We start from the raw sequence: 27,420 nt of genomic DNA on the forward strand, positions 1-27,420 counted from the left end.
CACAGTGTACCTACATACATACAGTATATTTATCATAGGACACAGTGTACCCACATACAGTATATTTATCATAGGACACAGTGTACCCACATACAGTATATTTATCATAGGACACAGTGTACCTACATACAGTATATTTATCATAGGACACAGTGTACCCACATACATACAGTATATTTATCATAGGACACAGTGTACCCACATACAGTATATTTATCATAGGACACAGTGTACCTACATACAGTATATTTATCATAGGACACAGTGTACCTACATACAGTATATTTATCATAGGACACAGTGTACCCACATACATACAGTATATTTATCATAGGACACAGTGTACCCACATACAGTATATTTATCATAGGACACAGTGTACCCACATACATACAGTATATTTATCATAGGACACAGTGTACCCACATACATACAGTATATTTATCATAGGACACAGTGTACCTACATACAGTATATTTATCATAGGACACAGTGTACCCACATACATACAGTATATTTATCATAGGACACAGTGTACCCACATACAGTATATTTATCATAGGACACAGTGTACCCACATACATACAGTATATTTATCATAGGACACAGTGTACCCACATACATACAGTATATTTATCATAGGACACAGTGTACCCACATACAGTATATTTATCATAGGACACAGTGTACCCACATACATACAGTATATTTATCATAGGACACAGTGTACCCACATACATACAGTATATTTATCATAGGACACAGTGTACCTACATACAGTATATTTATCATAGGACACTGTGTACCTACATACAGTATATTTATCATGGGACACAGTGTACCCACATACAGTATATTTATCATAGGACACAGTGTACCCACATACATACATTATATTTATCATGGGACACAGTGTACCCACATACAGTATATTTTTCATAGGACACAGTGTACCCACATACAGTATATTTATCATAGGACACAGTGTACCCACATACATACATTATATTTATCATAGGACACAGTGTACCCACATACAGTATATTTATCATAGGACACAGTGTACCCACATACAGTATATTTATCATAGGACACAGTGTACCTACATACATACAGTATATTTATCATAGGACACAGTGTACCCACATACATACAGTATATTTATCATAGGACACAGTGTACCCACATACAGTATATTTATCATAGGACACAGTGTACCCACATACAGTATATTTATCATAGGACACAGTGTACCCACATACATACAGTATATTTATCATAGGACACAGTGTACCTACATACAGTATATTTATCATAGGACACAGTGTACCCACATACAGTATATTTATCATAGGACACAGTGTACCAACATACAGTATATTTATCATAGGACACAGTGTACCAACATACATACAGTATATTTATCATAGGACACAGTGTACCCACATACATACATTATATTTATCATATGACACAGTGTACCTACATACAGTATATTTATCATAGGACACAGTGTACCCACATACAGTATATTTATCATAGGACACAGTGTACCCACATACAGTATATTTATCATAGGACACAGTGTACCCACATACAGTATATTTATCATAGGACACAGTGCATCCACATACAGTATATTTATCATAGGACACTGTGTACCTACATACAGTATATTTATCATAGGACACAGTGTACCCACATACAGTATATTTATCATAGGACACAGTGTACCCACATACAGTATATTTATCATAGGACACAGTGTACCCACATACAGTATATTTATCATAGGACACAGTGTACCCACATACAGTATATTTATCATAGGACACAGTGTACCCACATACATACAGTACATTTATCATAGGACACAGTGTACCCACATACAGGATAAGAGCGTCTGCCAAATGACTTAAATGTAAATGTAAATGTATATTTATCATAGGACACAGTGTACCCACATACAGTATATTTATCATAGGACACAGTGTACCCACATACAGTATATTTATCATAGGACACAGTGTACCTACATATAGTATATTTATCATAGGACACAGTGTACCCACATACATACAGTATATTTATCATAGGACACAGTGTACCCACATACAGTATATTTATCATAGGACACAGTGTACCTACATACAGTATATTTATCATAGGACACAGTGTACCTACATACAGTATATTTATCATAGGACACAGTGTACCCACATACATACAGTATATTTATCATAGGACACAGTGTATCCACATACAGTATATTTATGATAGGACACAGTGTACCCACATACATACAGTATATTTATCATAGGACACAGTGTACCCACATACATACAGTATATTTATCATAGGACACAGTGTACCCACATACAGTATATTTATCATAGGACACAGTGTACCCACATACAGTATATTTATCATAGGACACAGTGTACCTACATACAGTATATTTATCATAGGACACAGTGTACCTACATACAGTATATTTATCATTGGACACAGTGTACCCACATACAGTATATTTATCATAGGACACAGTGTACCCACATACATACAGTATATTTATCATAGGACACAGTGTACCCACACACATACAGTATATTTATCATAGGACACAGTGTACCTACATACACTATATTTATCATAGGACACAGTGTACCCACATACAGTATATTTATCATAGGACACAGTGTACCCACATACAGTATATTTTTCATAGGACACAGTGTACCCACATACAGTATATTTATCATAGGACACAGTGTACCCACATACATACAGTATATTTATCATAGGACACAGTGTACCCACATACAGTATATTTATCATAGGACACAGTGTACCCACATACAGTATATTTATCATAGGATACAGTGTACCCACATACAGTATATTTATCATAGGACACAGTGTACCCACATACAGTATATTTATCATAGGACACAGTGTACCCACATACAGTATATTTATCATAGGACACAGTGTACCAACATACAGTATATTTATCATAGGACACAGTGTACCCACATATATACAGTATATTTATCATAGGACACAGTGTACCTACATACAGTATATTTATCATAGGACACAGTGTACCCACATACAGTATATTTATCATAGGACACAGTGTACCCACATACAGTATATTTATCATAGGACACAGTGTACCAACATACAGTATATTTATCATAGGACACAGTGTACCCACATACATACAGTATATTTATCATAGGACACAGTGTACCTACATACAGTATATTTATCATAGGACACAGTGTACCTACATACAGTATATTTATCATAGGACACAGTGTACCAACATACAGTATATTTATCATAGGACACAGTGTACCCACATTCAGTATATTTATCATAGGACACAGTGTACCCACATACAGTATATTTATCATAGGACACAGTGTACCCACATACATACAGTATATTTATCATAGGACACAGTGTACCCACATACAGTATATTTATCATAGGACACAGTGTACCAACATACAGTATATTTATCATAGGACACAGTGTACCCACATTCAGTATATTTATCATAGGACACAGTGTACCTACATACAGTATATTTATCATAGGACACAGTGTACCCACATACATACAGTATATTTATCATAGGACACAGTGTACCTACATACAGTATATTTATCATAGGACACAGTGTACCAACATACAGTATATTTATCATAGGACACAGTGTACCCACATTCAGTATATTTATCATAGGACACAGTGTACCTACATACAGTATATTTATCATAGGACACAGTGTACCCACATACATACAGTATATTTATCAAAGGACACAGTGTACCAACATACATACAGTATATTTATCATAGGACACAGTGTACCCACATACATACATTATATTTATCATAGGACACAGTGTACCTACATACAGTATATTTATCATAGGACACAGTGTACCCACATACAGTATATTTATCATAGGACACAGTGTACCCACATACAGTATATTTATCATAGGACACAGTGTATCCACATACAGTATATTTATCATAGGACACAGTGTACCCACATACAGTATATTTATCATAGGACACAATGTACCCACATACAGTATATTTATCATAGGACACAGTGTATCCACATACAGTATATTTATCATAGGACACAGTGTACCCACATACAGTATATTTATCATAGGACACAGTGTACCCACATACAGTATATTTATCATAGGACACTGTGTACCCACATACAGTATATTTATCATAGGACACAGTGTACCTACATACAGTATATTTATCATAGGACACAGTGTACCCACATACATACAGTATATTTATCATAGGACACAGTGTACCCACATACATACAGTATATTTATCATAGGACACTGTGTACCCACATACAGTATATTTATCATAGGACACAGTGTACCTACATACAGTATATTTATCATAGGACACAGTGTACCCACATACAGTATATTTATCATAGGACACAGTGTACCCACATACAGTATATTTATCATAGGACACAGTGTACCCACATACAGTATATTTATCATAGGACACAGTGTACCCACATACAGTATATTTATCATAGGACACAGTGTACCCACATACAGTATATTTATCATAGGACACAGTATACCCACATACATACAGTATATTTATCATAGGACACAGTGTACCTACATACAGTATATTTATCATAGGACACAGTGTACCCACATACATACAGTATATTTATCATAGGACACAGTGTACCAACATACATACAGTATATTTATCATAGGACACAGTGTACCCACATACATACATTATATTTATCATAGGACACAGTGTACCTACATACAGTATATTTATCATAGGACACTGTGTACCCACATACAGTATATTTATCATAGGACACAGTGTACCCACATACAGTATATTTATCATAGGACACAGTGTACCCACATACAGTATATTTATCATAGGACACAGTGCATCCACATACAGTATATTTATCATAGGACACTGTGTACCTACATACAGTATATTTATCATAGGACACAGTGTACCCACATACAGTATATTTATCATAGGACACAGTGTACCCACATACAGTATATTTATCATAGGACACAGTGTACCCACATACAGTATATTTATCATAGGACACAGTGTACCCACATACATACAGTACATTTATCATAGGACACAGTGTACCCACATACAGGATAAGAGCGTCTGCCAAATGACTTAAATGTAAATGTAAATGTATATTTATCATAGGACACAGTGTACCTACATACATACAGTATATTTATCATAGGACACAGTGTACCCACATACAGTATATTTATCATAGGACACAGTGTACCCACACACATACAGTATATTTATCATAGGACACAGTGTACCTACATACACTATATTTATCATAGGACACAGTGTACCCACATACAGTATATTTATCATAGGACACAGTGTACCCACATACAGTATATTTTTCATAGGACACAGTGTACCCACATACAGTATATTTATCATAGGACACAGTGTACCCACATACATACAGTATATTTATCATAGGACACAGTGTACCCACATACAGTATATTTATCATAGGACACAGTGTACCTACATACATACAGTATATTTATCATAGGACACAGTGTACCCACATACATACAGTATATTTATCATAGGACACAGTGTACCCACATACAGTATATTTATCATAGGACACAGTGTACCCACATACAGTATATTTATCATAGGATACAGTGTACCCACATACAGTATATTTATCATAGGACACAGTGTACCCACATACAGTATATTTATCATAGGACACAGTGTACCCACATACAGTATATTTATCATAGGACACAGTGTACCAACATACAGTATATTTATCATAGGACACAGTGTACCCACATATATACAGTATATTTATCATAGGACACAGTGTACCTACATACAGTATATTTATCATAGGACACAGTGTACCCACATACAGTATATTTATCATAGGACACAGTGTACCCACATACAGTATATTTATCATAGGACACAGTGTACCAACATACAGTATATTTATCATAGGACACAGTGTACCCACATACATACAGTATATTTATCATAGGACACAGTGTACCTACATACAGTATATTTATCATAGGACACAGTGTACCTACATACAGTATATTTATCATAGGACACAGTGTACCAACATACAGTATATTTATCATAGGACACAGTGTACCCACATTCAGTATATTTATCATAGGACACAGTGTACCCACATACAGTATATTTATCATAGGACACAGTGTACCCACATACATACAGTATATTTATCATAGGACACAGTGTACCTACATACAGTATATTTATCATAGGACACAGTGTACCCACATACATACAGTATATTTATCAAAGGACACAGTGTACCAACATACATACAGTATATTTATCATAGGACACAGTGTACCCACATACATACATTATATTTATCATAGGACACAGTGTACCTACATACAGTATATTTATCATAGGACACAGTGTACCCACATACAGTATATTTATCATAGGACACAGTGTACCCACATACATATATTTATCATAGGACACAGTGTATCCACATACAGTATATTTATCATAGGACACAGTGTACCCACATACAGTATATTTATCATAGGACACAATGTACCCACATACAGTATATTTATCATAGGACACAGTGTATCCACATACAGTATATTTATCATAGGACACAGTGTACCCACATACAGTATATTTATCATAGGACACAGTGTACCCACATACAGTATATTTATCATAGGACACTGTGTACCCACATACAGTATATTTATCATAGGACACAGTGTACCTACATACAGTATATTTATCATAGGACACAGTGTACCCACATACATACAGTATATTTATCATAGGACACAGTGTACCCACATACATACAGTATATTTATCATAGGACACTGTGTACCCACATACAGTATATTTATCATAGGACACAGTGTACCTACATACAGTATATTTATCATAGGACACAGTGTACCCACATACAGTATATTTATCATAGGACACAGTGTACCCACATACAGTATATTTATCATAGGACACAGTGTACCCACATACAGTATATTTATCATAGGACACAGTGTACCCACATACAGTATATTTATCATAGGACACAGTGTACCCACATACAGTATATTTATCATAGGACACAGTATACCCACATACATACAGTATATTTATCATAGGACACAGTGTACCTACATACAGTATATTTATAATAGGACACAGTGTACCCACATACATACAGTATATTTATCATAGGACACAGTGTACCAACATACATACAGTATATTTATCATAGGACACAGTGTACCCACATACATACATTATATTTATCATAGGACACAGTGTACCTACATACAGTATATTTATCATAGGACACTGTGTACCCACATACAGTATATTTATCATAGGACACAGTGTACCCACATACAGTATATTTATCATAGGACACAGTGTACCCACATACAGTATATTTATCATAGGACACAGTGCATCCACATACAGTATATTTATCATAGGACACTGTGTACCTACATACAGTATATTTATCATAGGACACAGTGTACCCACATACAGTATATTTATCATAGGACACAGTGTACCCACATACAGTATATTTATCATAGGACACAGTGTACCCACATACAGTATATTTATCATAGGACACAGTGTACCCACATACATACAGTACATTTATCATAGGACACAGTGTACCCACATACAGGATAAGAGCGTCTGCCAAATGACTTAAATGTAAATGTAAATGTATATTTATCATAGGACACAGTGTACCTACATACATACAGTATATTTATCATAGGACACAGTGTACCCACATACAGTATATTTATCATAGGACACAGTGTACCCACATACAGTATATTTATCATAGGACACAGTGTACCTACATACAGTATATTTATCATAGGACACAGTGTACCTACATACAGTATATTTATCATAGGACACAGTGTACCCACATACATACAGTATATTTATCATAGGACACAGTGTACCCACATACAGTATATTTATCATAGGACACAGTGTATCCACATACAGTATATTTATCATAGGACACAGTGTACCCACATACATACAGTATATTTATCATAGGACACAGTGTACCCACATACAGTATATTTATCATAGGACACAGTGTACCCACATACAGTATATTTATCATAGGACACAGTGTACCCACATACAGTATATTTATCATAGGACACAGTGTACCTACATACAGTATATTTATCATAGGACACAGTGTACCTACATACAGTATATTTATCATAGGACACAGTGTACCCACATACAGTATATTTATCATAGGACACAGTGTACCCACATACAGTATATTTATCATAGGACACAGTGTACCTACATACACTATATTTATCATAGGACACAGTGTACCCACATACAGTATATTTATCATAGGACACAGTGTACCCACATACAGTATATTTTTCATAGGACACAGTGTACCCACATACAGTATATTTATCATAGGACACAGTGTACCCACATACATACAGTATATTTATCATAGGACACAGTGTACCCACATACAGTATATTTATCATAGGACACAGTGTACCCACATACAGTATATTTATCATAGGACACAGTGTACCTACATACATACAGTATATTTATCATAGGACACAGTGTACCCACATACATACAGTATATTTATCATAGGACACAGTGTACCCACATACAGTATATTTATCATAGGACACAGTGTACCCACATACAGTATATTTATCATAGGATACAGTGTACCCACATACAGTATATTTATCATAGGACACAGTGTACCCACATACAGTATATTTATCATAGGACACAGTGTACCTACATACAGTATATTTATCATAGGACACAGTGTACCCACATACAGTATATTTATCATAGGACACAGTGTACCCACATACAGTATATTTATCATAGGACACAGTGTACCAACATACAGTATATTTATCATAGGACACAGTGTACCCACATACATACAGTATATTTATCATAGGACACAGTGTACCTACATACAGTATATTTATCATAGGACACAGTGTACCCACATACAGTATATTTATCATAGGACACAGTGTACCCACATACAGTATATTTATCATAGGACACAGTGTACCTACATACAGTATATTTATCATAGGACACAGTGTACCTACATACAGTATATTTATCATAGGACACAGTGTACCCACATACATACAGTATATTTATCATAGGACACAGTGTACCCACATACAGTATATTTATCATAGGACACAGTGTACCAACATACAGTATATTTATCATAGGACACAGTGTACCAACATACATACAGTATATTTATCATAGGACACAGTGTACCCACATACATACATTATATTTATCATAGGACACAGTGTACCTACATACAGTATATTTATCATAGGACACACTGTACCGACACAGTATATTTATCATAGGACACTGTGTACCCACATACAGTATATTTATCATAGGACACAGTGTACCCACATACAGTATATTTATCATAGGACACAGTGCATCCACATACAGTATATTTATCATAGGACACTGTGTACCTACATACAGTATATTTATCATAGGACACAGTGTACCCACATACAGTATATTTATCATAGGACACAGTGTACCCACATACAGGATAAGAGCGTCTGCCAAATGACTTAAATGTAAATGTAAATGTATATTTATCATAGGACACAGTGTACCCACATACAGTATATTTATCATAGGACACAGTGTACCCACATACAGTATATTTATCATAGGACACAGTGTACCTACATATAGTATATTTATCATAGGACACAGTGTACCCACATACATACAGTATATTTATCATAGGACACAGTGTACCCACATACAGTATATTTATCATAGGACACAGTGTATCCACATACAGTATATTTATCATAGGACACAGTGTACCCACATACATACAGTATATTTATCATAGGACACAGTGTACCCACATACAGTATATTTATCATAGGACACAGTGTACCCACATACAGTATATTTATCATAGGACACAGTGTACCTACATACAGTATATTTATCATAGGACACAGTGTACCCACATACAGTATATTTATCATAGGACACAGTGTACCCACATACAGTATATTTATCATAGGACACAGTGTACCTACATACAGTATATTTATCATAGGACACAGTGTACCCACACACATACAGTATATTTATCATAGGACACAGTGTACCTACATACACTATATTTATCATAGGACACAGTGTACCCACATACAGTATATTTATCATAGGACACAGTGTACCAACATACAGTATATTTATCATAGGACACAGTGTACCCACATACAGTATATTTATCATAGGACACAGTGTACCCACATACAGTATATTTATCATAGGACACAGTGTACCCACATACATACAGTATATTTATCATAGGACACAGTGTACCCACATACATACAGTATATTTATCATAGGACACAGTGTACCCACATACAGTATATTTATCATAGGACACAGTGTACCCACATACAGTATATTTATCATAGGACACAGTGTACCTACATACATACAGTATATTTATCATAGGACACAGTGTACCCACATACATACAGTATATTTATCATAGGACACAGTGTACCCACATACAGTATATTTATCATAGGACACAGTGTACCCACATACATACATTATATTTATCATAGGACACAGTGTACCTACATACAGTATATTTATCATAGGATACAGTGTACCCACATACAGTATATTTATCATAGGATACAGTGTACCCACATACAGTATATTTATCATAGGACACAGTGTACCCACATACAGTATATTTATCATAGGACACAGTGTACCCACATACATACATTATATTTATCATAGGACACAGTGTACCCACATACATACATTATATTTATCATAGGACACAGTGTACCTACATACAGTATATTTATCATAGGACACACTGTACCGACACAGTATATTTATCATAGGACACTGTGTACCCACATACAGTATATTTATCATAGGACACAGTGTACCCACATACAGTATATTTATCATAGGACACAGTGCATCCACATACAGTATATTTATCATAGGACACTGTGTACCTACATACAGTATATTTATCATAGGACACAGTGTACCCACATACAGTATATTTATCATAGGACACAGTGTACCCACATACAGGATAAGAGCGTCTGCCAAATGACTTAAATGTAAATGTAAATGTATATTTATCATAGGACACAGTGTACCCACATACAGTATATTTATCATAGGACACAGTGTACCCACATACAGTATATTTATCATAGGACACAGTGTACCTACATATAGTATATTTATCATAGGACACAGTGTACCCACATACATACAGTATATTTATCATAGGACACAGTGTACCCACATACAGTATATTTATCATAGGACACAGTGTATCCACATACAGTATATTTATCATAGGACACAGTGTACCCACATACATACAGTATATTTATCATAGGACACAGTGTACCCACATACAGTATATTTATCATAGGACACAGTGTACCCACATACAGTATATTTATCATAGGACACAGTGTACCTACATACAGTATATTTATCATAGGACACAGTGTACCCACATACAGTATATTTATCATAGGACACAGTGTACCCACATACAGTATATTTATCATAGGACACAGTGTACCTACATACAGTATATTTATCATAGGACACAGTGTACCCACACACATACAGTATATTTATCATAGGACACAGTGTACCTACATACACTATATTTATCATAGGACACAGTGTACCCACATACAGTATATTTATCATAGGACACAGTGTACCAACATACAGTATATTTATCATAGGACACAGTGTACCCACATACAGTATATTTATCATAGGACACAGTGTACCCACATACAGTATATTTATCATAGGACACAGTGTACCCACATACATACAGTATATTTATCATAGGACACAGTGTACCCACATACATACAGTATATTTATCATAGGACACAGTGTACCCACATACAGTATATTTATCATAGGACACAGTGTACCCACATACAGTATATTTATCATAGGACACAGTGTACCTACATACATACAGTATATTTATCATAGGACACAGTGTACCCACATACATACAGTATATTTATCATAGGACACAGTGTACCCACATACAGTATATTTATCATAGGACACAGTGTACCCACATACATACATTATATTTATCATAGGACACAGTGTACCTACATACAGTATATTTATCATAGGATACAGTGTACCCACATACAGTATATTTATCATAGGATACAGTGTACCCACATACAGTATATTTATCATAGGACACAGTGTACCCACATACAGTATATTTATCATAGGACACAGTGTACCCACATACATACATTATATTTATCATAGGACACAGTGTACCTACATACAGTATATTTATCATAGGACACACTGTACCGACACAGTATATTTATCATAGGACACAGTGTACCCACATACATACATTATATTTATCATAGGACACTGTGTACCTACATACAGTATATTTATCATAGGACACAGTGTACCCACATACAGTATATTTATCATAGGACACAGTGTACCCACATACAGTATATTTATCATAGGACACAGTGTACCCACATACAGGATAAGAGCGTCTGCCAAATGACTTAAATGTAAATGTAAATGTATATTTATCATAGGACACAGTGTACCCACATACAGTATATTTATCATAGGACACAGTGTACCACACATACAGTATATTTATCATAGGACACAGTGTACCTACATATAGTATATTTATCATAGGACACAGTGTACCCACATACATACAGTATATTTATCATAGGACACAGTGTACCCACATACAGTATATTTATCATAGGACACAGTGTACCTACATACAGTATATTTATCATAGGACACAGTGTACCCACATACATACAGTATATTTATCATAGGACACAGTGTACCCACATACAGTATATTTATCATAGGACACAGTGTATCCACATACAGTATATTTATGATAGGACACAGTGTACCCACATACAGTATATTTATCATAGGACACAGTGTATCCACATACAGTATATTTATCATAGGACACAGTGTACCCACATACAGTATATTTATCATAGGACACAGTGTATCCACATACAGTATATTTATGATAGGACACAGTGTACCCACATACATACAGTATATTTATCATAGGACACAGTGTACCCACATACAGTATATTTATCATAGGACACAGTGTACCTACATACAGTATATTTATCATAGGACACAGTGTACCCACACACATACAGTATATTTATCATAGGACACAGTGTACCTACATACACTATATTTATCATAGGACACAGTGTACCCACATACAGTATATTTATCATAGGACACAGTGTACCCACATACAGTATATTTTTCATAGGACACAGTGTACCCACATACAGTATATTTATCATAGGACACAGTGTACCCACATACATACAGTATATTTATCATAGGACACAGTGTACCCACATACAGTATATTTATCATAGGATACAGTGTACCCACATACAGTATATTTATCATAGGACACAGTGTACCCACATACATACAGTATATTTATCATAGGACACAGTGTACCCACATACAGTATATTTATCATAGGACACAGTGTACCCACATACAGTATATTTATCATAGGATACAGTGTACCCACATACAGTATATTTATCATAGGACACAGTGTACCCACATACAGTATATTTATCATAGGACACAGTGTACCTACATACAGTATATTTATCATAGGACACAGTGTACCCACATACAGTATATTTATCATAGGACACAGTGTACCCACATACAGTATATTTATCATAGGACACAGTGTACCAACATACAGTATATTTATCATAGGACACAGTGTACCCACATACAGTATATTTATCATAGGACACAGTGTACCTACATACAGTATATTTATCATAGGACACAGTGTACCCACATACAGTATATTTATCATAGGACACTGTGTACCTACATACAGTATATTTATCATAGGACACTGTGTACCCACATACAGTATATTTATCATAGGACACAGTGTACCAACATACAGTATATTTATCATAGGACACAGTGTACCCACATACAGTATATTTATCATAGGACACAGTGTACCTACATACAGTATATTTATCATAGGACACAGTGTACCCACATACAGTATATTTATCATAGGACACTGTGTACCTACATACAGTATATTTATCATAGGACACAGTGTACCCACATACAGTATATTTATCATAGGATACAGTGTACCCACATACAGTATATTTATCATAGGACACAGTGTACCTACATACAGTATATTTATCATAGGACACAGTGTACCCACATACAGTATATTTATCATAGGACACAGTGTACCCACATACAGTATATTTATCATAGGACACAGTGTACCCACATACATACAGTATATTTATCATAGGACACAGTGTACCCACATACAGTATATTTATCATAGGACACAGTGTACCCACATACAGTATATTTATCATAGGACACAGTGTACCTACATACAGTATATTTATCATAGGACACAGTGTACCCACATACATACAGTATATTTATCATAGGACACAGTGTACCCACATACATACAGTATATTTATCATAGGACACAGTGTACCCACATACAGTATATTTATCATAGGACACAGTGTACCCACATACAGTATATTTTTCATAGGACACAGTGTACCCACATACAGTATATTTATCATAGGACACAGTGTACCCACATACAGTATATTTATCATAGGATACAGTGTACCCACATACATACAGTATATTTATCATAGGACACAGTGTACCCACATACATACAGTATATTTATCATAGGACACAGTGTACCCACATACAGTATATTTATCATAGGACACAGTGTACCCACATACATACAGTATATTTATCATAGGACACAGTGTACCCACATACAGTATATTTATCATAGGATACAGTGTACCCACATACAGTATATTTATCATAGGACACAGTGTACCCACATACAGTATATTTATCATAGGACACAGTGTACCCACATACAGTATATTTATCATAGGATACAGTGTACCCACATACAGTATATTTATCATAGGACACAGTGTACCCACATACAGTATATTTATCATAGGACACAGTGTACCTACATACAGTATATTTATCATAGGACACAGTGTACCCACATACAGTATATTTATCATAGGACACAGTGTACCCACATACAGTATATTTATCATAGGACACAGTGTACCAACATACAGTATATTTATCATAGGACACAGTGTACCCACATACAGTATATTTATCATAGGACACAGTGTACCTACATACAGTATATTTATCATAGGACACAGTGTACCCACATACAGTATATTTATCATAGGACACTGTGTACCTACATACAGTATATTTATCATAGGACACAGTGTACCCACATACATACAGTATATTTATCATAGGACACAGTGTACCTACATACAGTATATTTATCATAGGACACAGTGTACCCACATACAGTATATTTATCATAGGACACAGTGTACCCACATACATACAGTATATTTATCATAGGACACAGTGTACCCACATACAGTATATTTATCATAGGACACAGTGTACCCACATACAGTATATTTATCATAGGACACAGTGTACCTACATACAGTATATTTATCATAGGACACAGTGTACCCACATACATACAGTATATTTATCATAGGACACAGTGTACCCACATACATACAGTATATTTATCATAGGACACAGTGTACCCACATACAGTATATTTATCATAGGACACAGTGTACCCACATACATACAGTATATTTATCATAGGACACAGTGTACCCACATACAGTATATTTATCATAGGACACAGTGTACCCACATACAGTATATTTATCATAGGACACAGTGTACCCACATACAGTATATTTATCATAGGACACAGTGTACCCACATACAGTATATTTATCATAGGACACAGTGTACCTACATACAGTATATTTATCATAGGACACAGTGTACCCACATACAGTATATTTATCATAGGACACTGTGTACCTACATACAGTATATTTATCATAGGACACAGTGTACCCACATACAGTATATTTATCATAGGATACAGTGTACCCACATACAGTATATTTATCATAGGACACAGTGGACCTACATACAGTATATTTATCATAGGACACAGTGTACCCACATACATACAGTATATTTATCATAGGACACAGTGTACCTACATACAGTATATTTATCATAGGACACAGTGTACCCACATACAGTATATTTATCATAGGACACAGTGTACCCACATACATACAGTATATTTATCATAGGACACAGTGTACCCACATACAGTATATTTATCATAGGACACAGTGTACCCACATACAGTATATTTATCATAGGACACAGTGTACCTACATACAGTATATTTATCATAGGACACAGTGTACCCACATACATACAGTATATTTATCATAGGACACAGTGTACCCACATACAGTATATTTATCATAGGACACAGTGTACCTACATACAGTATATTTATCATAGGACACACTGTACCGACACAGTATATTTATCATAGGACACAGTGTACCCACATACATACATTATATTTATCATAGGACACTGTGTACCTACATACAGTATATTTATCATAGGACACAGTGTACCCACATACAGTATATTTATCATAGGACACAGTGTACCCACATACAGTATATTTATCATAGGACACAGTGTACCCACATACAGGATAAGAGCGTCTGCCAAATGACTTAAATGTAAATGTAAATGTATATTTATCATAGGACACAGTGTACCCACATACAGTATATTTATCATAGGACACAGTGTACCCACATACAGTATATTTATCATAGGACACAGTGTACCTACATATAGTATATTTATCATAGGACACAGTGTACCCACATACATACAGTATATTTATCATAGGACACAGTGTACCCACATACAGTATATTTATCATAGGACACAGTGTACCTACATACAGTATATTTATCATAGGACACAGTGTACCCACATACATACAGTATATTTATCATAGGACACAGTGTACCCACATACAGTATATTTATCATAGGACACAGTGTATCCACATACAGTATATTTATGATAGGACACAGTGTACCCACATACAGTATATTTATCATAGGACACAGTGTATCCACATACAGTATATTTATCATAGGACACAGTGTACCCACATACAGTATATTTATCATAGGACACAGTGTATCCACATACAGTATATTTATGATAGGACACAGTGTACCCACATACATACAGTATATTTATCATAGGACACAGTGTACCCACATACAGTATATTTATCATAGGACACAGTGTACCTACATACAGTATATTTATCATAGGACACAGTGTACCCACACACATACAGTATATTTATCATAGGACACAGTGTACCTACATACACTATATTTATCATAGGACACAGTGTACCCACATACAGTATATTTATCATAGGACACAGTGTACCCACATACAGTATATTTTTCATAGGACACAGTGTACCCACATACAGTATATTTATCATAGGACACAGTGTACCCACATACATACAGTATATTTATCATAGGACACAGTGTACCCACATACAGTATATTTATCATAGGATACAGTGTACCCACATACAGTATATTTATCATAGGACACAGTGTACCCACATACATACAGTATATTTATCATAGGACACAGTGTACCCACATACAGTATATTTATCATAGGACACAGTGTACCCACATACAGTATATTTATCATAGGATACAGTGTACCCACATACAGTATATTTATCATAGGACACAGTGTACCCACATACAGTATATTTATCATAGGACACAGTGTACCTACATACAGTATATTTATCATAGGACACAGTGTACCCACATACAGTATATTTATCATAGGACACAGTGTACCCACATACAGTATATTTATCATAGGACACAGTGTACCAACATACAGTATATTTATCATAGGACACAGTGTACCCACATACAGTATATTTATCATAGGACACAGTGTACCTACATACAGTATATTTATCATAGGACACAGTGTACCCACATACAGTATATTTATCATAGGACACTGTGTACCTACATACAGTATATTTATCATAGGACACTGTGTACCCACATACAGTATATTTATCATAGGACACAGTGTACCAACATACAGTATATTTATCATAGGACACAGTGTACCCACATACAGTATATTTATCATAGGACACAGTGTACCTACATACAGTATATTTATCATAGGACACAGTGTACCCACATACAGTATATTTATCATAGGACACTGTGTACCTACATACAGTATATTTATCATAGGACACAGTGTACCCACATACAGTATATTTATCATAGGATACAGTGTACCCACATACAGTATATTTATCATAGGACACAGTGTACCTACATACAGTATATTTATCATAGGACACAGTGTACCCACATACAGTATATTTATCATAGGACACAGTGTACCCACATACAGTATATTTATCATAGGACACAGTGTACCCACATACATACAGTATATTTATCATAGGACACAGTGTACCCACATACAGTATATTTATCATAGGACACAGTGTACCCACATACAGTATATTTATCATAGGACACAGTGTACCTACATACAGTATATTTATCATAGGACACAGTGTACCCACATACATACAGTATATTTATCATAGGACACAGTGTACCCACATACATACAGTATATTTATCATAGGACACAGTGTACCCACATACAGTATATTTATCATAGGACACAGTGTACCCACATACAGTATATTTTTCATAGGACACAGTGTACCCACATACAGTATATTTATCATAGGACACAGTGTACCCACATACATACAGTATATTTATCATAGGACACAGTGTACCCACATACAGTATATTTATCATAGGATACAGTGTACCCACATACAGTATATTTATCATAGGACACAGTGTACCCACATACATACAGTATATTTATCATAGGACACAGTGTACCCACATACAGTATATTTATCATAGGACACAGTGTACCCACATACAGTATATTTATCATAGGATACAGTGTACCCACATACAGTATATTTATCATAGGACACAGTGTACCCACATACAGTATATTTATCATAGGACACAGTGTACCTACATACAGTATATTTATCATAGGACACAGTGTACCCACATACAGTATATTTATCATAGGACACAGTGTACCCACATACAGTATATTTATCATAGGACACAGTGTACCAACATACAGTATATTTATCATAGGACACAGTGTACCCACATACAGTATATTTATCATAGGACACAGTGTACCTACATACAGTATATTTATCATAGGACACAGTGTACCCACATACAGTATATTTATCATAGGACACTGTGTACCTACATACAGTATATTTATCATAGGACACAGTGTACCCACATACATACAGTATATTTATCATAGGACACAGTGTACCTACATACAGTATATTTATCATAGGACACAGTGTACCCACATACAGTATATTTATCATAGGACACAGTGTACCCACATACATACAGTATATTTATCATAGGACACAGTGTACCCACATACAGTATATTTATCATAGGACACAGTGTACCCACATACAGTATATTTATCATAGGACACAGTGTACCTACATACAGTATATTTATCATAGGACACAGTGTACCCACATACATACAGTATATTTATCATAGGACACAGTGTACCCACATACATACAGTATATTTATCATAGGACACAGTGTACCCACATACAGTATATTTATCATAGGACACAGTGTACCCACATACATACAGTATATTTATCATAGGACACAGTGTACCCACATACAGTATATTTATCATAGGACACAGTGTACCCACATACAGTATATTTATCATAGGACACAGTGTACCCACATACAGTATATTTATCATAGGACACAGTGTACCCACATACAGTATATTTATCATAGGACACAGTGTACCTACATACAGTATATTTATCATAGGACACAGTGTACCCACATACAGTATATTTATCATAGGACACTGTGTACCTACATACAGTATATTTATCATAGGACACAGTGTACCCACATACAGTATATTTATCATAGGATACAGTGTACCCACATACAGTATATTTATCATAGGACACAGTGGACCTACATACAGTATATTTATCATAGGACACAGTGTACCCACATACATACAGTATATTTATCATAGGACACAGTGTACCTACATACAGTATATTTATCATAGGACACAGTGTACCCACATACAGTATATTTATCATAGGACACAGTGTACCCACATACATACAGTATATTTATCATAGGACACAGTGTACCCACATACAGTATATTTATCATAGGACACAGTGTACCCACATACAGTATATTTATCATAGGACACAGTGTACCTACATACAGTATATTTATCATAGGACACAGTGTACCCACATACATACAGTATATTTATCATAGGACACAGTGTACCCACATACATACAGTATATTTATCATAGGACACTGTGTACCCACATACATACAGTATATTTATCATAGGACACAGTGTACCCACATACAGTATATTTATCATAGGACACAGTGTACCCACATACAGTATATTTATCATAGGACACAGTGTACCCACATACAGTATATTTATCATAGGACACAGTGTACCCACATACAGTATATTTATCATAGGACACAGTGTACCAACATACAGTATATTTATCATAGGACACAGTGTACCCACATACATACAGTATATTTATCATAGGACACAGTGTACCCACATACAGTATATTTATCATAGGACACAGTGTACCCACATACATACAGTATATTTATCATAGGACACAGTGTACCCACATACAGTATATTTATCATAGGACACAGTGTACCCACATACAGTATATTTATCATAGGACACAGTGTACCCACATACAGTATATTTATCATAGGACACAGTGTACCCACATACAGTATATTTATCATAGGACACAGTGTACCAACATACAGTATATTTATCATAGGACACAGTGTACCCACATACAGTATATTTATCATAGGACACAGTGTACCAACATACAGTATATTTATCATAGGACACAGTGTACCCACATACATACAGTATATTTATCATAGGACACAGTGTACCCACATACAGTATATTTATCATAGGACACAGTGTACCCACATACATACAGTATATTTATCATAGGACACAGTGTACCCACATACAGTATATTTATCATAGGACACAGTGTACCCACATACAGTATATTTATCATAGGACACAGTGTACCCACATACAGTATATTTATCATAGGACACAGTGTACCCACATACAGTATATTTATCATAGGACACAGTGTACCAACATACAGTATATTTATCATAGGACACAGTGTACCCACATACATACATTATATTTATCATAGGACACAGTGTACCCACATACAGTATATTTATCATAGGACACAGTGTACCCACATACATACGGTATATTTATCATAGGACACAGTGTACCCACATACAGTATATTTATCATAGGACACAGTGTACCAACATACAGTATATTTATCATAGGACACAGTGTACCCACATACATACATTATATTTATCATAGGACACAGTGTACCCACATACAGTATATTTATCATAGGACACAGTGTACCCACATACATACGGTATATTTATCATAGGACACAGTGTACCCACATACAGTATATTTATCATAGGACACTGTGTATCCACATACAGTATATTTATCATAGGACACAGTGTACCCACATACAGTATATTTATCATAGGACACTGTGTATCCACATACAGTATATTTATCATAGGACACAGTGTACCCACATACAGTATATTTATCATAGGACACAGTGTACCCACATACATACGGTATATTTATCATAGGACACAGTGTACCCACATACAGTATATTTATCATAGGACACAGTGTACCCACATACAGTATATTTATCATAGGACACAGTGTACCCACATACAGTATATTTATCATAGGACACAGTGTACCCACATACATACAGTATATTTATCATAGGACACAGTGTACCCACATACATACAGTATATTTATCATAGGACACTGTGTACCCACATACATACAGTATATTTATCATAGGACACAGTGTACCCACATACAGTATATTTATCATAGGACACAGTGTACCCACATACAGTATATTTATCATAGGACACAGTGTACCCACATACAGTATATTTATCATAGGACACAGTGTACCCACATACAGTATATTTATCATAGGACACAGTGTACCAACATACAGTATATTTATCATAGGACACAGTGTACCCACATACATACAGTATATTTATCATAGGACACAGTGTACCCACATACAGTATATTTATCATAGGACACAGTGTACCCACATACATACAGTATATTTATCATAGGACACAGTGTACCCACATACAGTATATTTATCATAGGACACAGTGTACCCACATACAGTATATTTATCATAGGACACAGTGTACCCACATACAGTATATTTATCATAGGACACAGTGTACCCACATACAGTATATTTATCATAGGACACAGTGTACCAACATACAGTATATTTATCATAGGACACAGTGTACCCACATACATACATTATATTTATCATAGGACACAGTGTACCCACATACAGTATATTTATCATAGGACACAGTGTACCCACATACATACGGTATATTTATCATAGGACACAGTGTACCCACATACAGTATATTTATCATAGGACACTGTGTATCCACATACAGTATATTTATCATAGGACACAGTGTACCCACATACAGTATATTTATCATAGGACACTGTGTATCCACATACAGTATATTTATCATAGGACACAGTGTACCCACATACAGTATATTTATCATAGGACACAGTGTACCCACATACATACGGTATATTTATCATAGGACACAGTGTACCCACATACAGTATATTTATCATAGGACACAGTGTACCCACATACAGTATATTTATCATAGGACACAGTGTACCAACATACAGTATATTTATCATAGGACACAGTGTACCCACATACATACGGTATATTTATCATAGGACACAGTGTACCCACATACAGTATATTTATCATAGGACACTGTGTATCCACATACAGTATATTTATCATAGGACACAGTGTACCTATATACATACAGTATATTTATCATAGGACACAGTGTACCCAGATACAGTATATTTATCATAGGACGCAGTGTACCCACATACAGTATATTTATCATAGGACACAGTGTACCTACATACAGTATATTTATCATAGGACACAGTGTACCCACATACATACAGTATATTTATCATAGGACACAGTGTACCCACATACAGTATATTTATCATAGGACACGGTGTACCCACATACAGTATATTTATCATAGGACACAGTGTACCCACATACAGTATATTTATCATAGGACACAGTGTACCCACATACAGTATATTTATCATAGGACACAGTGTACCCAAATACATACAGTATATTTATCATAGGACACAGTGTACCCACATACAGTATATTTATCATAGGACACAGTGTACCCACATACAGTATATTTATCATAGGACACAGTGTACCTACATACAGTATATTTATCATAGGACACAGTGTACCCACATACAAACATTATATGTATCATAGGACACAGTGTACCCACATACATACAGTATATTTATCATAGGACACAGTGTACCCACATACAGTATATTTATCATAGGACACAGTGTACCCACATACAGTATATTTATCATAGGACACAGTGTACCCACATACAGTATATTTATCATAGGACACAGTGTACCCACATACAGTATATTTATCATAGGACACAGTGTACCCACATACAGTATATTTATCATAGGACACAGTGTACCCACATACATACAGTATATTTATCATAGGACACAGTGTACCCACCTACATACAGTATATTTATCATAGGACACAGTGTACCTACATACAGTATATTTATCATAGGACACAGTGTACCCACATACAGTATATTTATCATAGGACACAGTGTACCCACATACAGTATATTTATCATAGGACACAGTGTACCCACATACAGTATATTTATCATAGGACACAGTGTACCCACATACATACAGTATATTTATCATAGGACACAGTGTACCCACCTACATACAGTATATTTATCATAGGACACAGTGTACCTACATACAGTATATTTATTATAGTACACAGTGTACCCACATACAGTATATTTATCATAGTATAACAGGAAGAACATAGATGGTGTTCCCAATTAAGACTCAACATCTGTGTCTTGTGATGTTTTTGCCTCCCAAATGGCACCCTGTTCCCTATAGTGTACTACTTCTGACCAGAGCCCATAGGGCTCTACTTCTGACCAGGGTCCATAGGGCTCTACTTCTGACCAGGGCCCATAGGGCTCTACTTCTGACCAGGGCCCATAGGGCTCTACTTCTGACCAGGGCCCATAGGGCTCTACTTCTGACCAGGGCCCATAGGGCTCTACTTCTGACCAGGGCCCATAGGGCTCTACTTCTGACCAGGGCCCATAGGGCTCTACTTCTGACCAGGGCCCATAGGGCTCTATATAGGGAACAGTGTTCCATTTTGGACTGGGCCATTATGATAGCTGATGGATACTGCTGGTTATCTCTAGAAGAGGACATATACCTTGGTTACTCTCCAATAAACCTTTAAATGGACTAATTACTTAAAAAAAAAATCTTTCTCCGGCTCTCTTATCATCCTCCCTCCCTTTCTCTCCCTCTCTACTGTCTCCACACCCCATCATCCTCTTGGCTAATGTTGATAACCAAACATTTTTATCCCCCAGCACTCTCTATCTCTCACTCTCTCTCCAAGGGGCTTTATTGGCATGGGAAACGTGTTAACATTTTTTATTTTATTTTACCTTTATTTAACCAGGCAAGTCAGTTAAGAACACATTCTTATTTTCAATGACGGCCTGGGAACAGTGGGTTAACTGCCTGTTCAGGGGCAGAACGACAGATTTTTACCTTGTCAGCTTGGGGGTTTGAACTTGCAACCTTCCGGTTACTAGTCCAACGCTCTAACCACTAGGCTACCCTGCTGCCCCATAGCAAGTGAGGTATATAATATACAAAAGTGAAATAAACAATAAAAATTAACAGTAAACATTACTCATACAGAAGTTTCTAAACAATAAAGACATTACAAATGTCATATTACGTATATATACAGTGTTGCAACGATGTACAAATGGTTAAGGATACCCAAGGGAAAATAAATAAGCATAAATATGGATTGTATTTACAATTGTGTTTGTTATTCACTGGTTGCCCTTTTCTTGTGGCAACAGGTCACACATCTTGCTGCTCTGATGGCACACTGTGGTATTTCACCCAGTAGATATGGGAGTTTATCAAAATTGGGTTTGTTTTCGAATTCTTTGTGGATCTGTGTAATCTGAGGGAAATATCTGTCTCTAATATGGTCATACACTGGGCAGGAGGTTAGGAAGTGCAGCTCAGTTTCCACCTCATTTTGTGGGCAGTGAGCACATAGCTTGTCTTCTCTTGAGAGCCAGGTCTGCCTACGGCGGCCTTTCTCAATAGCAAGGCTATGCTCACTGAGTCTGTACATAGTCAAAGCTTTCCTTAAGTTTGGGTCAGTCACAGTGGTCAGGTATTCTGCCACTGTGTACTCTCTGTTTAGGGCCAAATAGCATTCTAGTTTGCTCTGTTTTTTTGTTAATTCTTTCCAATGTGTTAAGTAATTATCTTTTTGTTTTCTCATGATTTGGTTGGGTCTAATTGTGTTGCTGTCCTGGGGCTCTGTGGGGTCTGTTTGTGTTTGTGAACAGAGCACCAGGACCAGCTTGCTTAGGGGACTCTTCTACAGGTTCATCTCTCTGTAGGTGATGGCTTTGTTATGGAAGGTTTGGGAATCGCTAGAATTTAATGTCTCTTTTCTGGATATGATAATTATTGGGTATTGACCTCCCTACTGCTCTGCATGCATTATTTGGTGTTTTACACAAAGGATATTTTTGCAGAATTCTGCATGCAGTCTCTCTCCCTCTCTCTCTATATATACTGTATATATATACACATCTCTCTCTCATATATATATAGAGAGAGAGAGAGAAGAGAGAGAGAGAGAGAGAGAGAGAGAGAGAGAGAGAGAGAGAGGGAGAGAGGGAGAGAGGCTGCATGCAGAATTATATATATATACATTTCTCTCTTTCTCTCCCTTTTCCCCTACATAAATAATAAAATATTTCTCCCTCCCTTTTTTAAATTTCTCTCTCTCCTCGTCCTCCTCCTCCACCCACTCCCTCTCTCTCTCTCTCTCTCCTCGTCCTCCTCCTCCACCCACTCCCTCTCTCTCTCTCTCTCTCCTCGTCCTCCTCCTCCACCCACTCCCTCGCTCTCTCTCTCCTCGTCCTCCTCCTCCACCCCCTCCCCCCCCCCTCTCTCTCTCTCTCTCTCTCTCTCTCCTCCTCCTCCCCCCCCCCTCCCCCTCTCCTCCTCCTCCCCCACCCCCTCCCCCTCTCTCTCTCTCCTCATCCTCCTCCTCGACCTCTCTCTCTCTCTCCCTCTCCCTCTCTCTCCTCCCTCCTCCCCCCCCCCCTCCCCCTCCCTCTCTCTCTCCTCCCCCTCCCCCTCCCTCTCTCTCTCTCCCTCCCCCTCCCCCTCCCCCTCTCTCTCTCTCTCTCCTCCTCCCCCCCACCCCCTCCCTCTCTCTCACTCTTTAGTGGTACCCAGAGGTGCGTCACCACTGCCCGTCAACTCCTATCATCCTAGTGGGTACTAAGCTGGATCTGAGGGACGAGAAGGAGACCATCGAGAAGCTCAAAGAGAAGAAACTGGCCCCCATCACCTACCCACAAGGCCTAGCGCTGGCCAAGGACGTTGGTAGGTCACTGCATATAATAATCCAGCGCTTTTTATGATGATAGAGCTAAAACAGCTGATTGGGCTTTATAAAATAGAGGAGAATTGTTTGATTGCTATTTTGTTTTCCAAGTTGTACCAATCTATTCAG

The 27,420-nt window shown here is 36.1% G+C and overlaps 1 protein-coding gene across 2 annotated transcripts in view; it reads left to right on the forward strand.

Moving 5' to 3' along the window:
- Positions 1-27,420, forward strand: part of LOC135530170 (ras-related C3 botulinum toxin substrate 2-like) — a 73,854-nt gene that overhangs the window by 45,313 nt on the left and 1,121 nt on the right. Inside the window, exon 5 of one of the 2 annotated variants that reach the window (XR_010453814.1) lies at positions 27,131-27,294. Coding sequence is in view for 1 of the 2 variants with exons in the window: in XM_064958542.1 (XP_064814614.1) it covers positions 27,131-27,290 (160 nt within the window). In the remaining variant the exon portion in view is untranslated. The remainder of the gene's footprint in view (positions 1-27,130; positions 27,295-27,420) is intronic. The other variant, XM_064958542.1, reaches the window with a different exon arrangement.

The sequence above is a fragment of the Oncorhynchus masou genome, unplaced genomic scaffold (genome assembly GCF_036934945.1).
Source record: "Oncorhynchus masou masou isolate Uvic2021 unplaced genomic scaffold, UVic_Omas_1.1 unplaced_scaffold_1281, whole genome shotgun sequence".
NCBI lineage: Eukaryota > Metazoa > Chordata > Actinopteri > Salmoniformes > Salmonidae > Oncorhynchus > Oncorhynchus masou.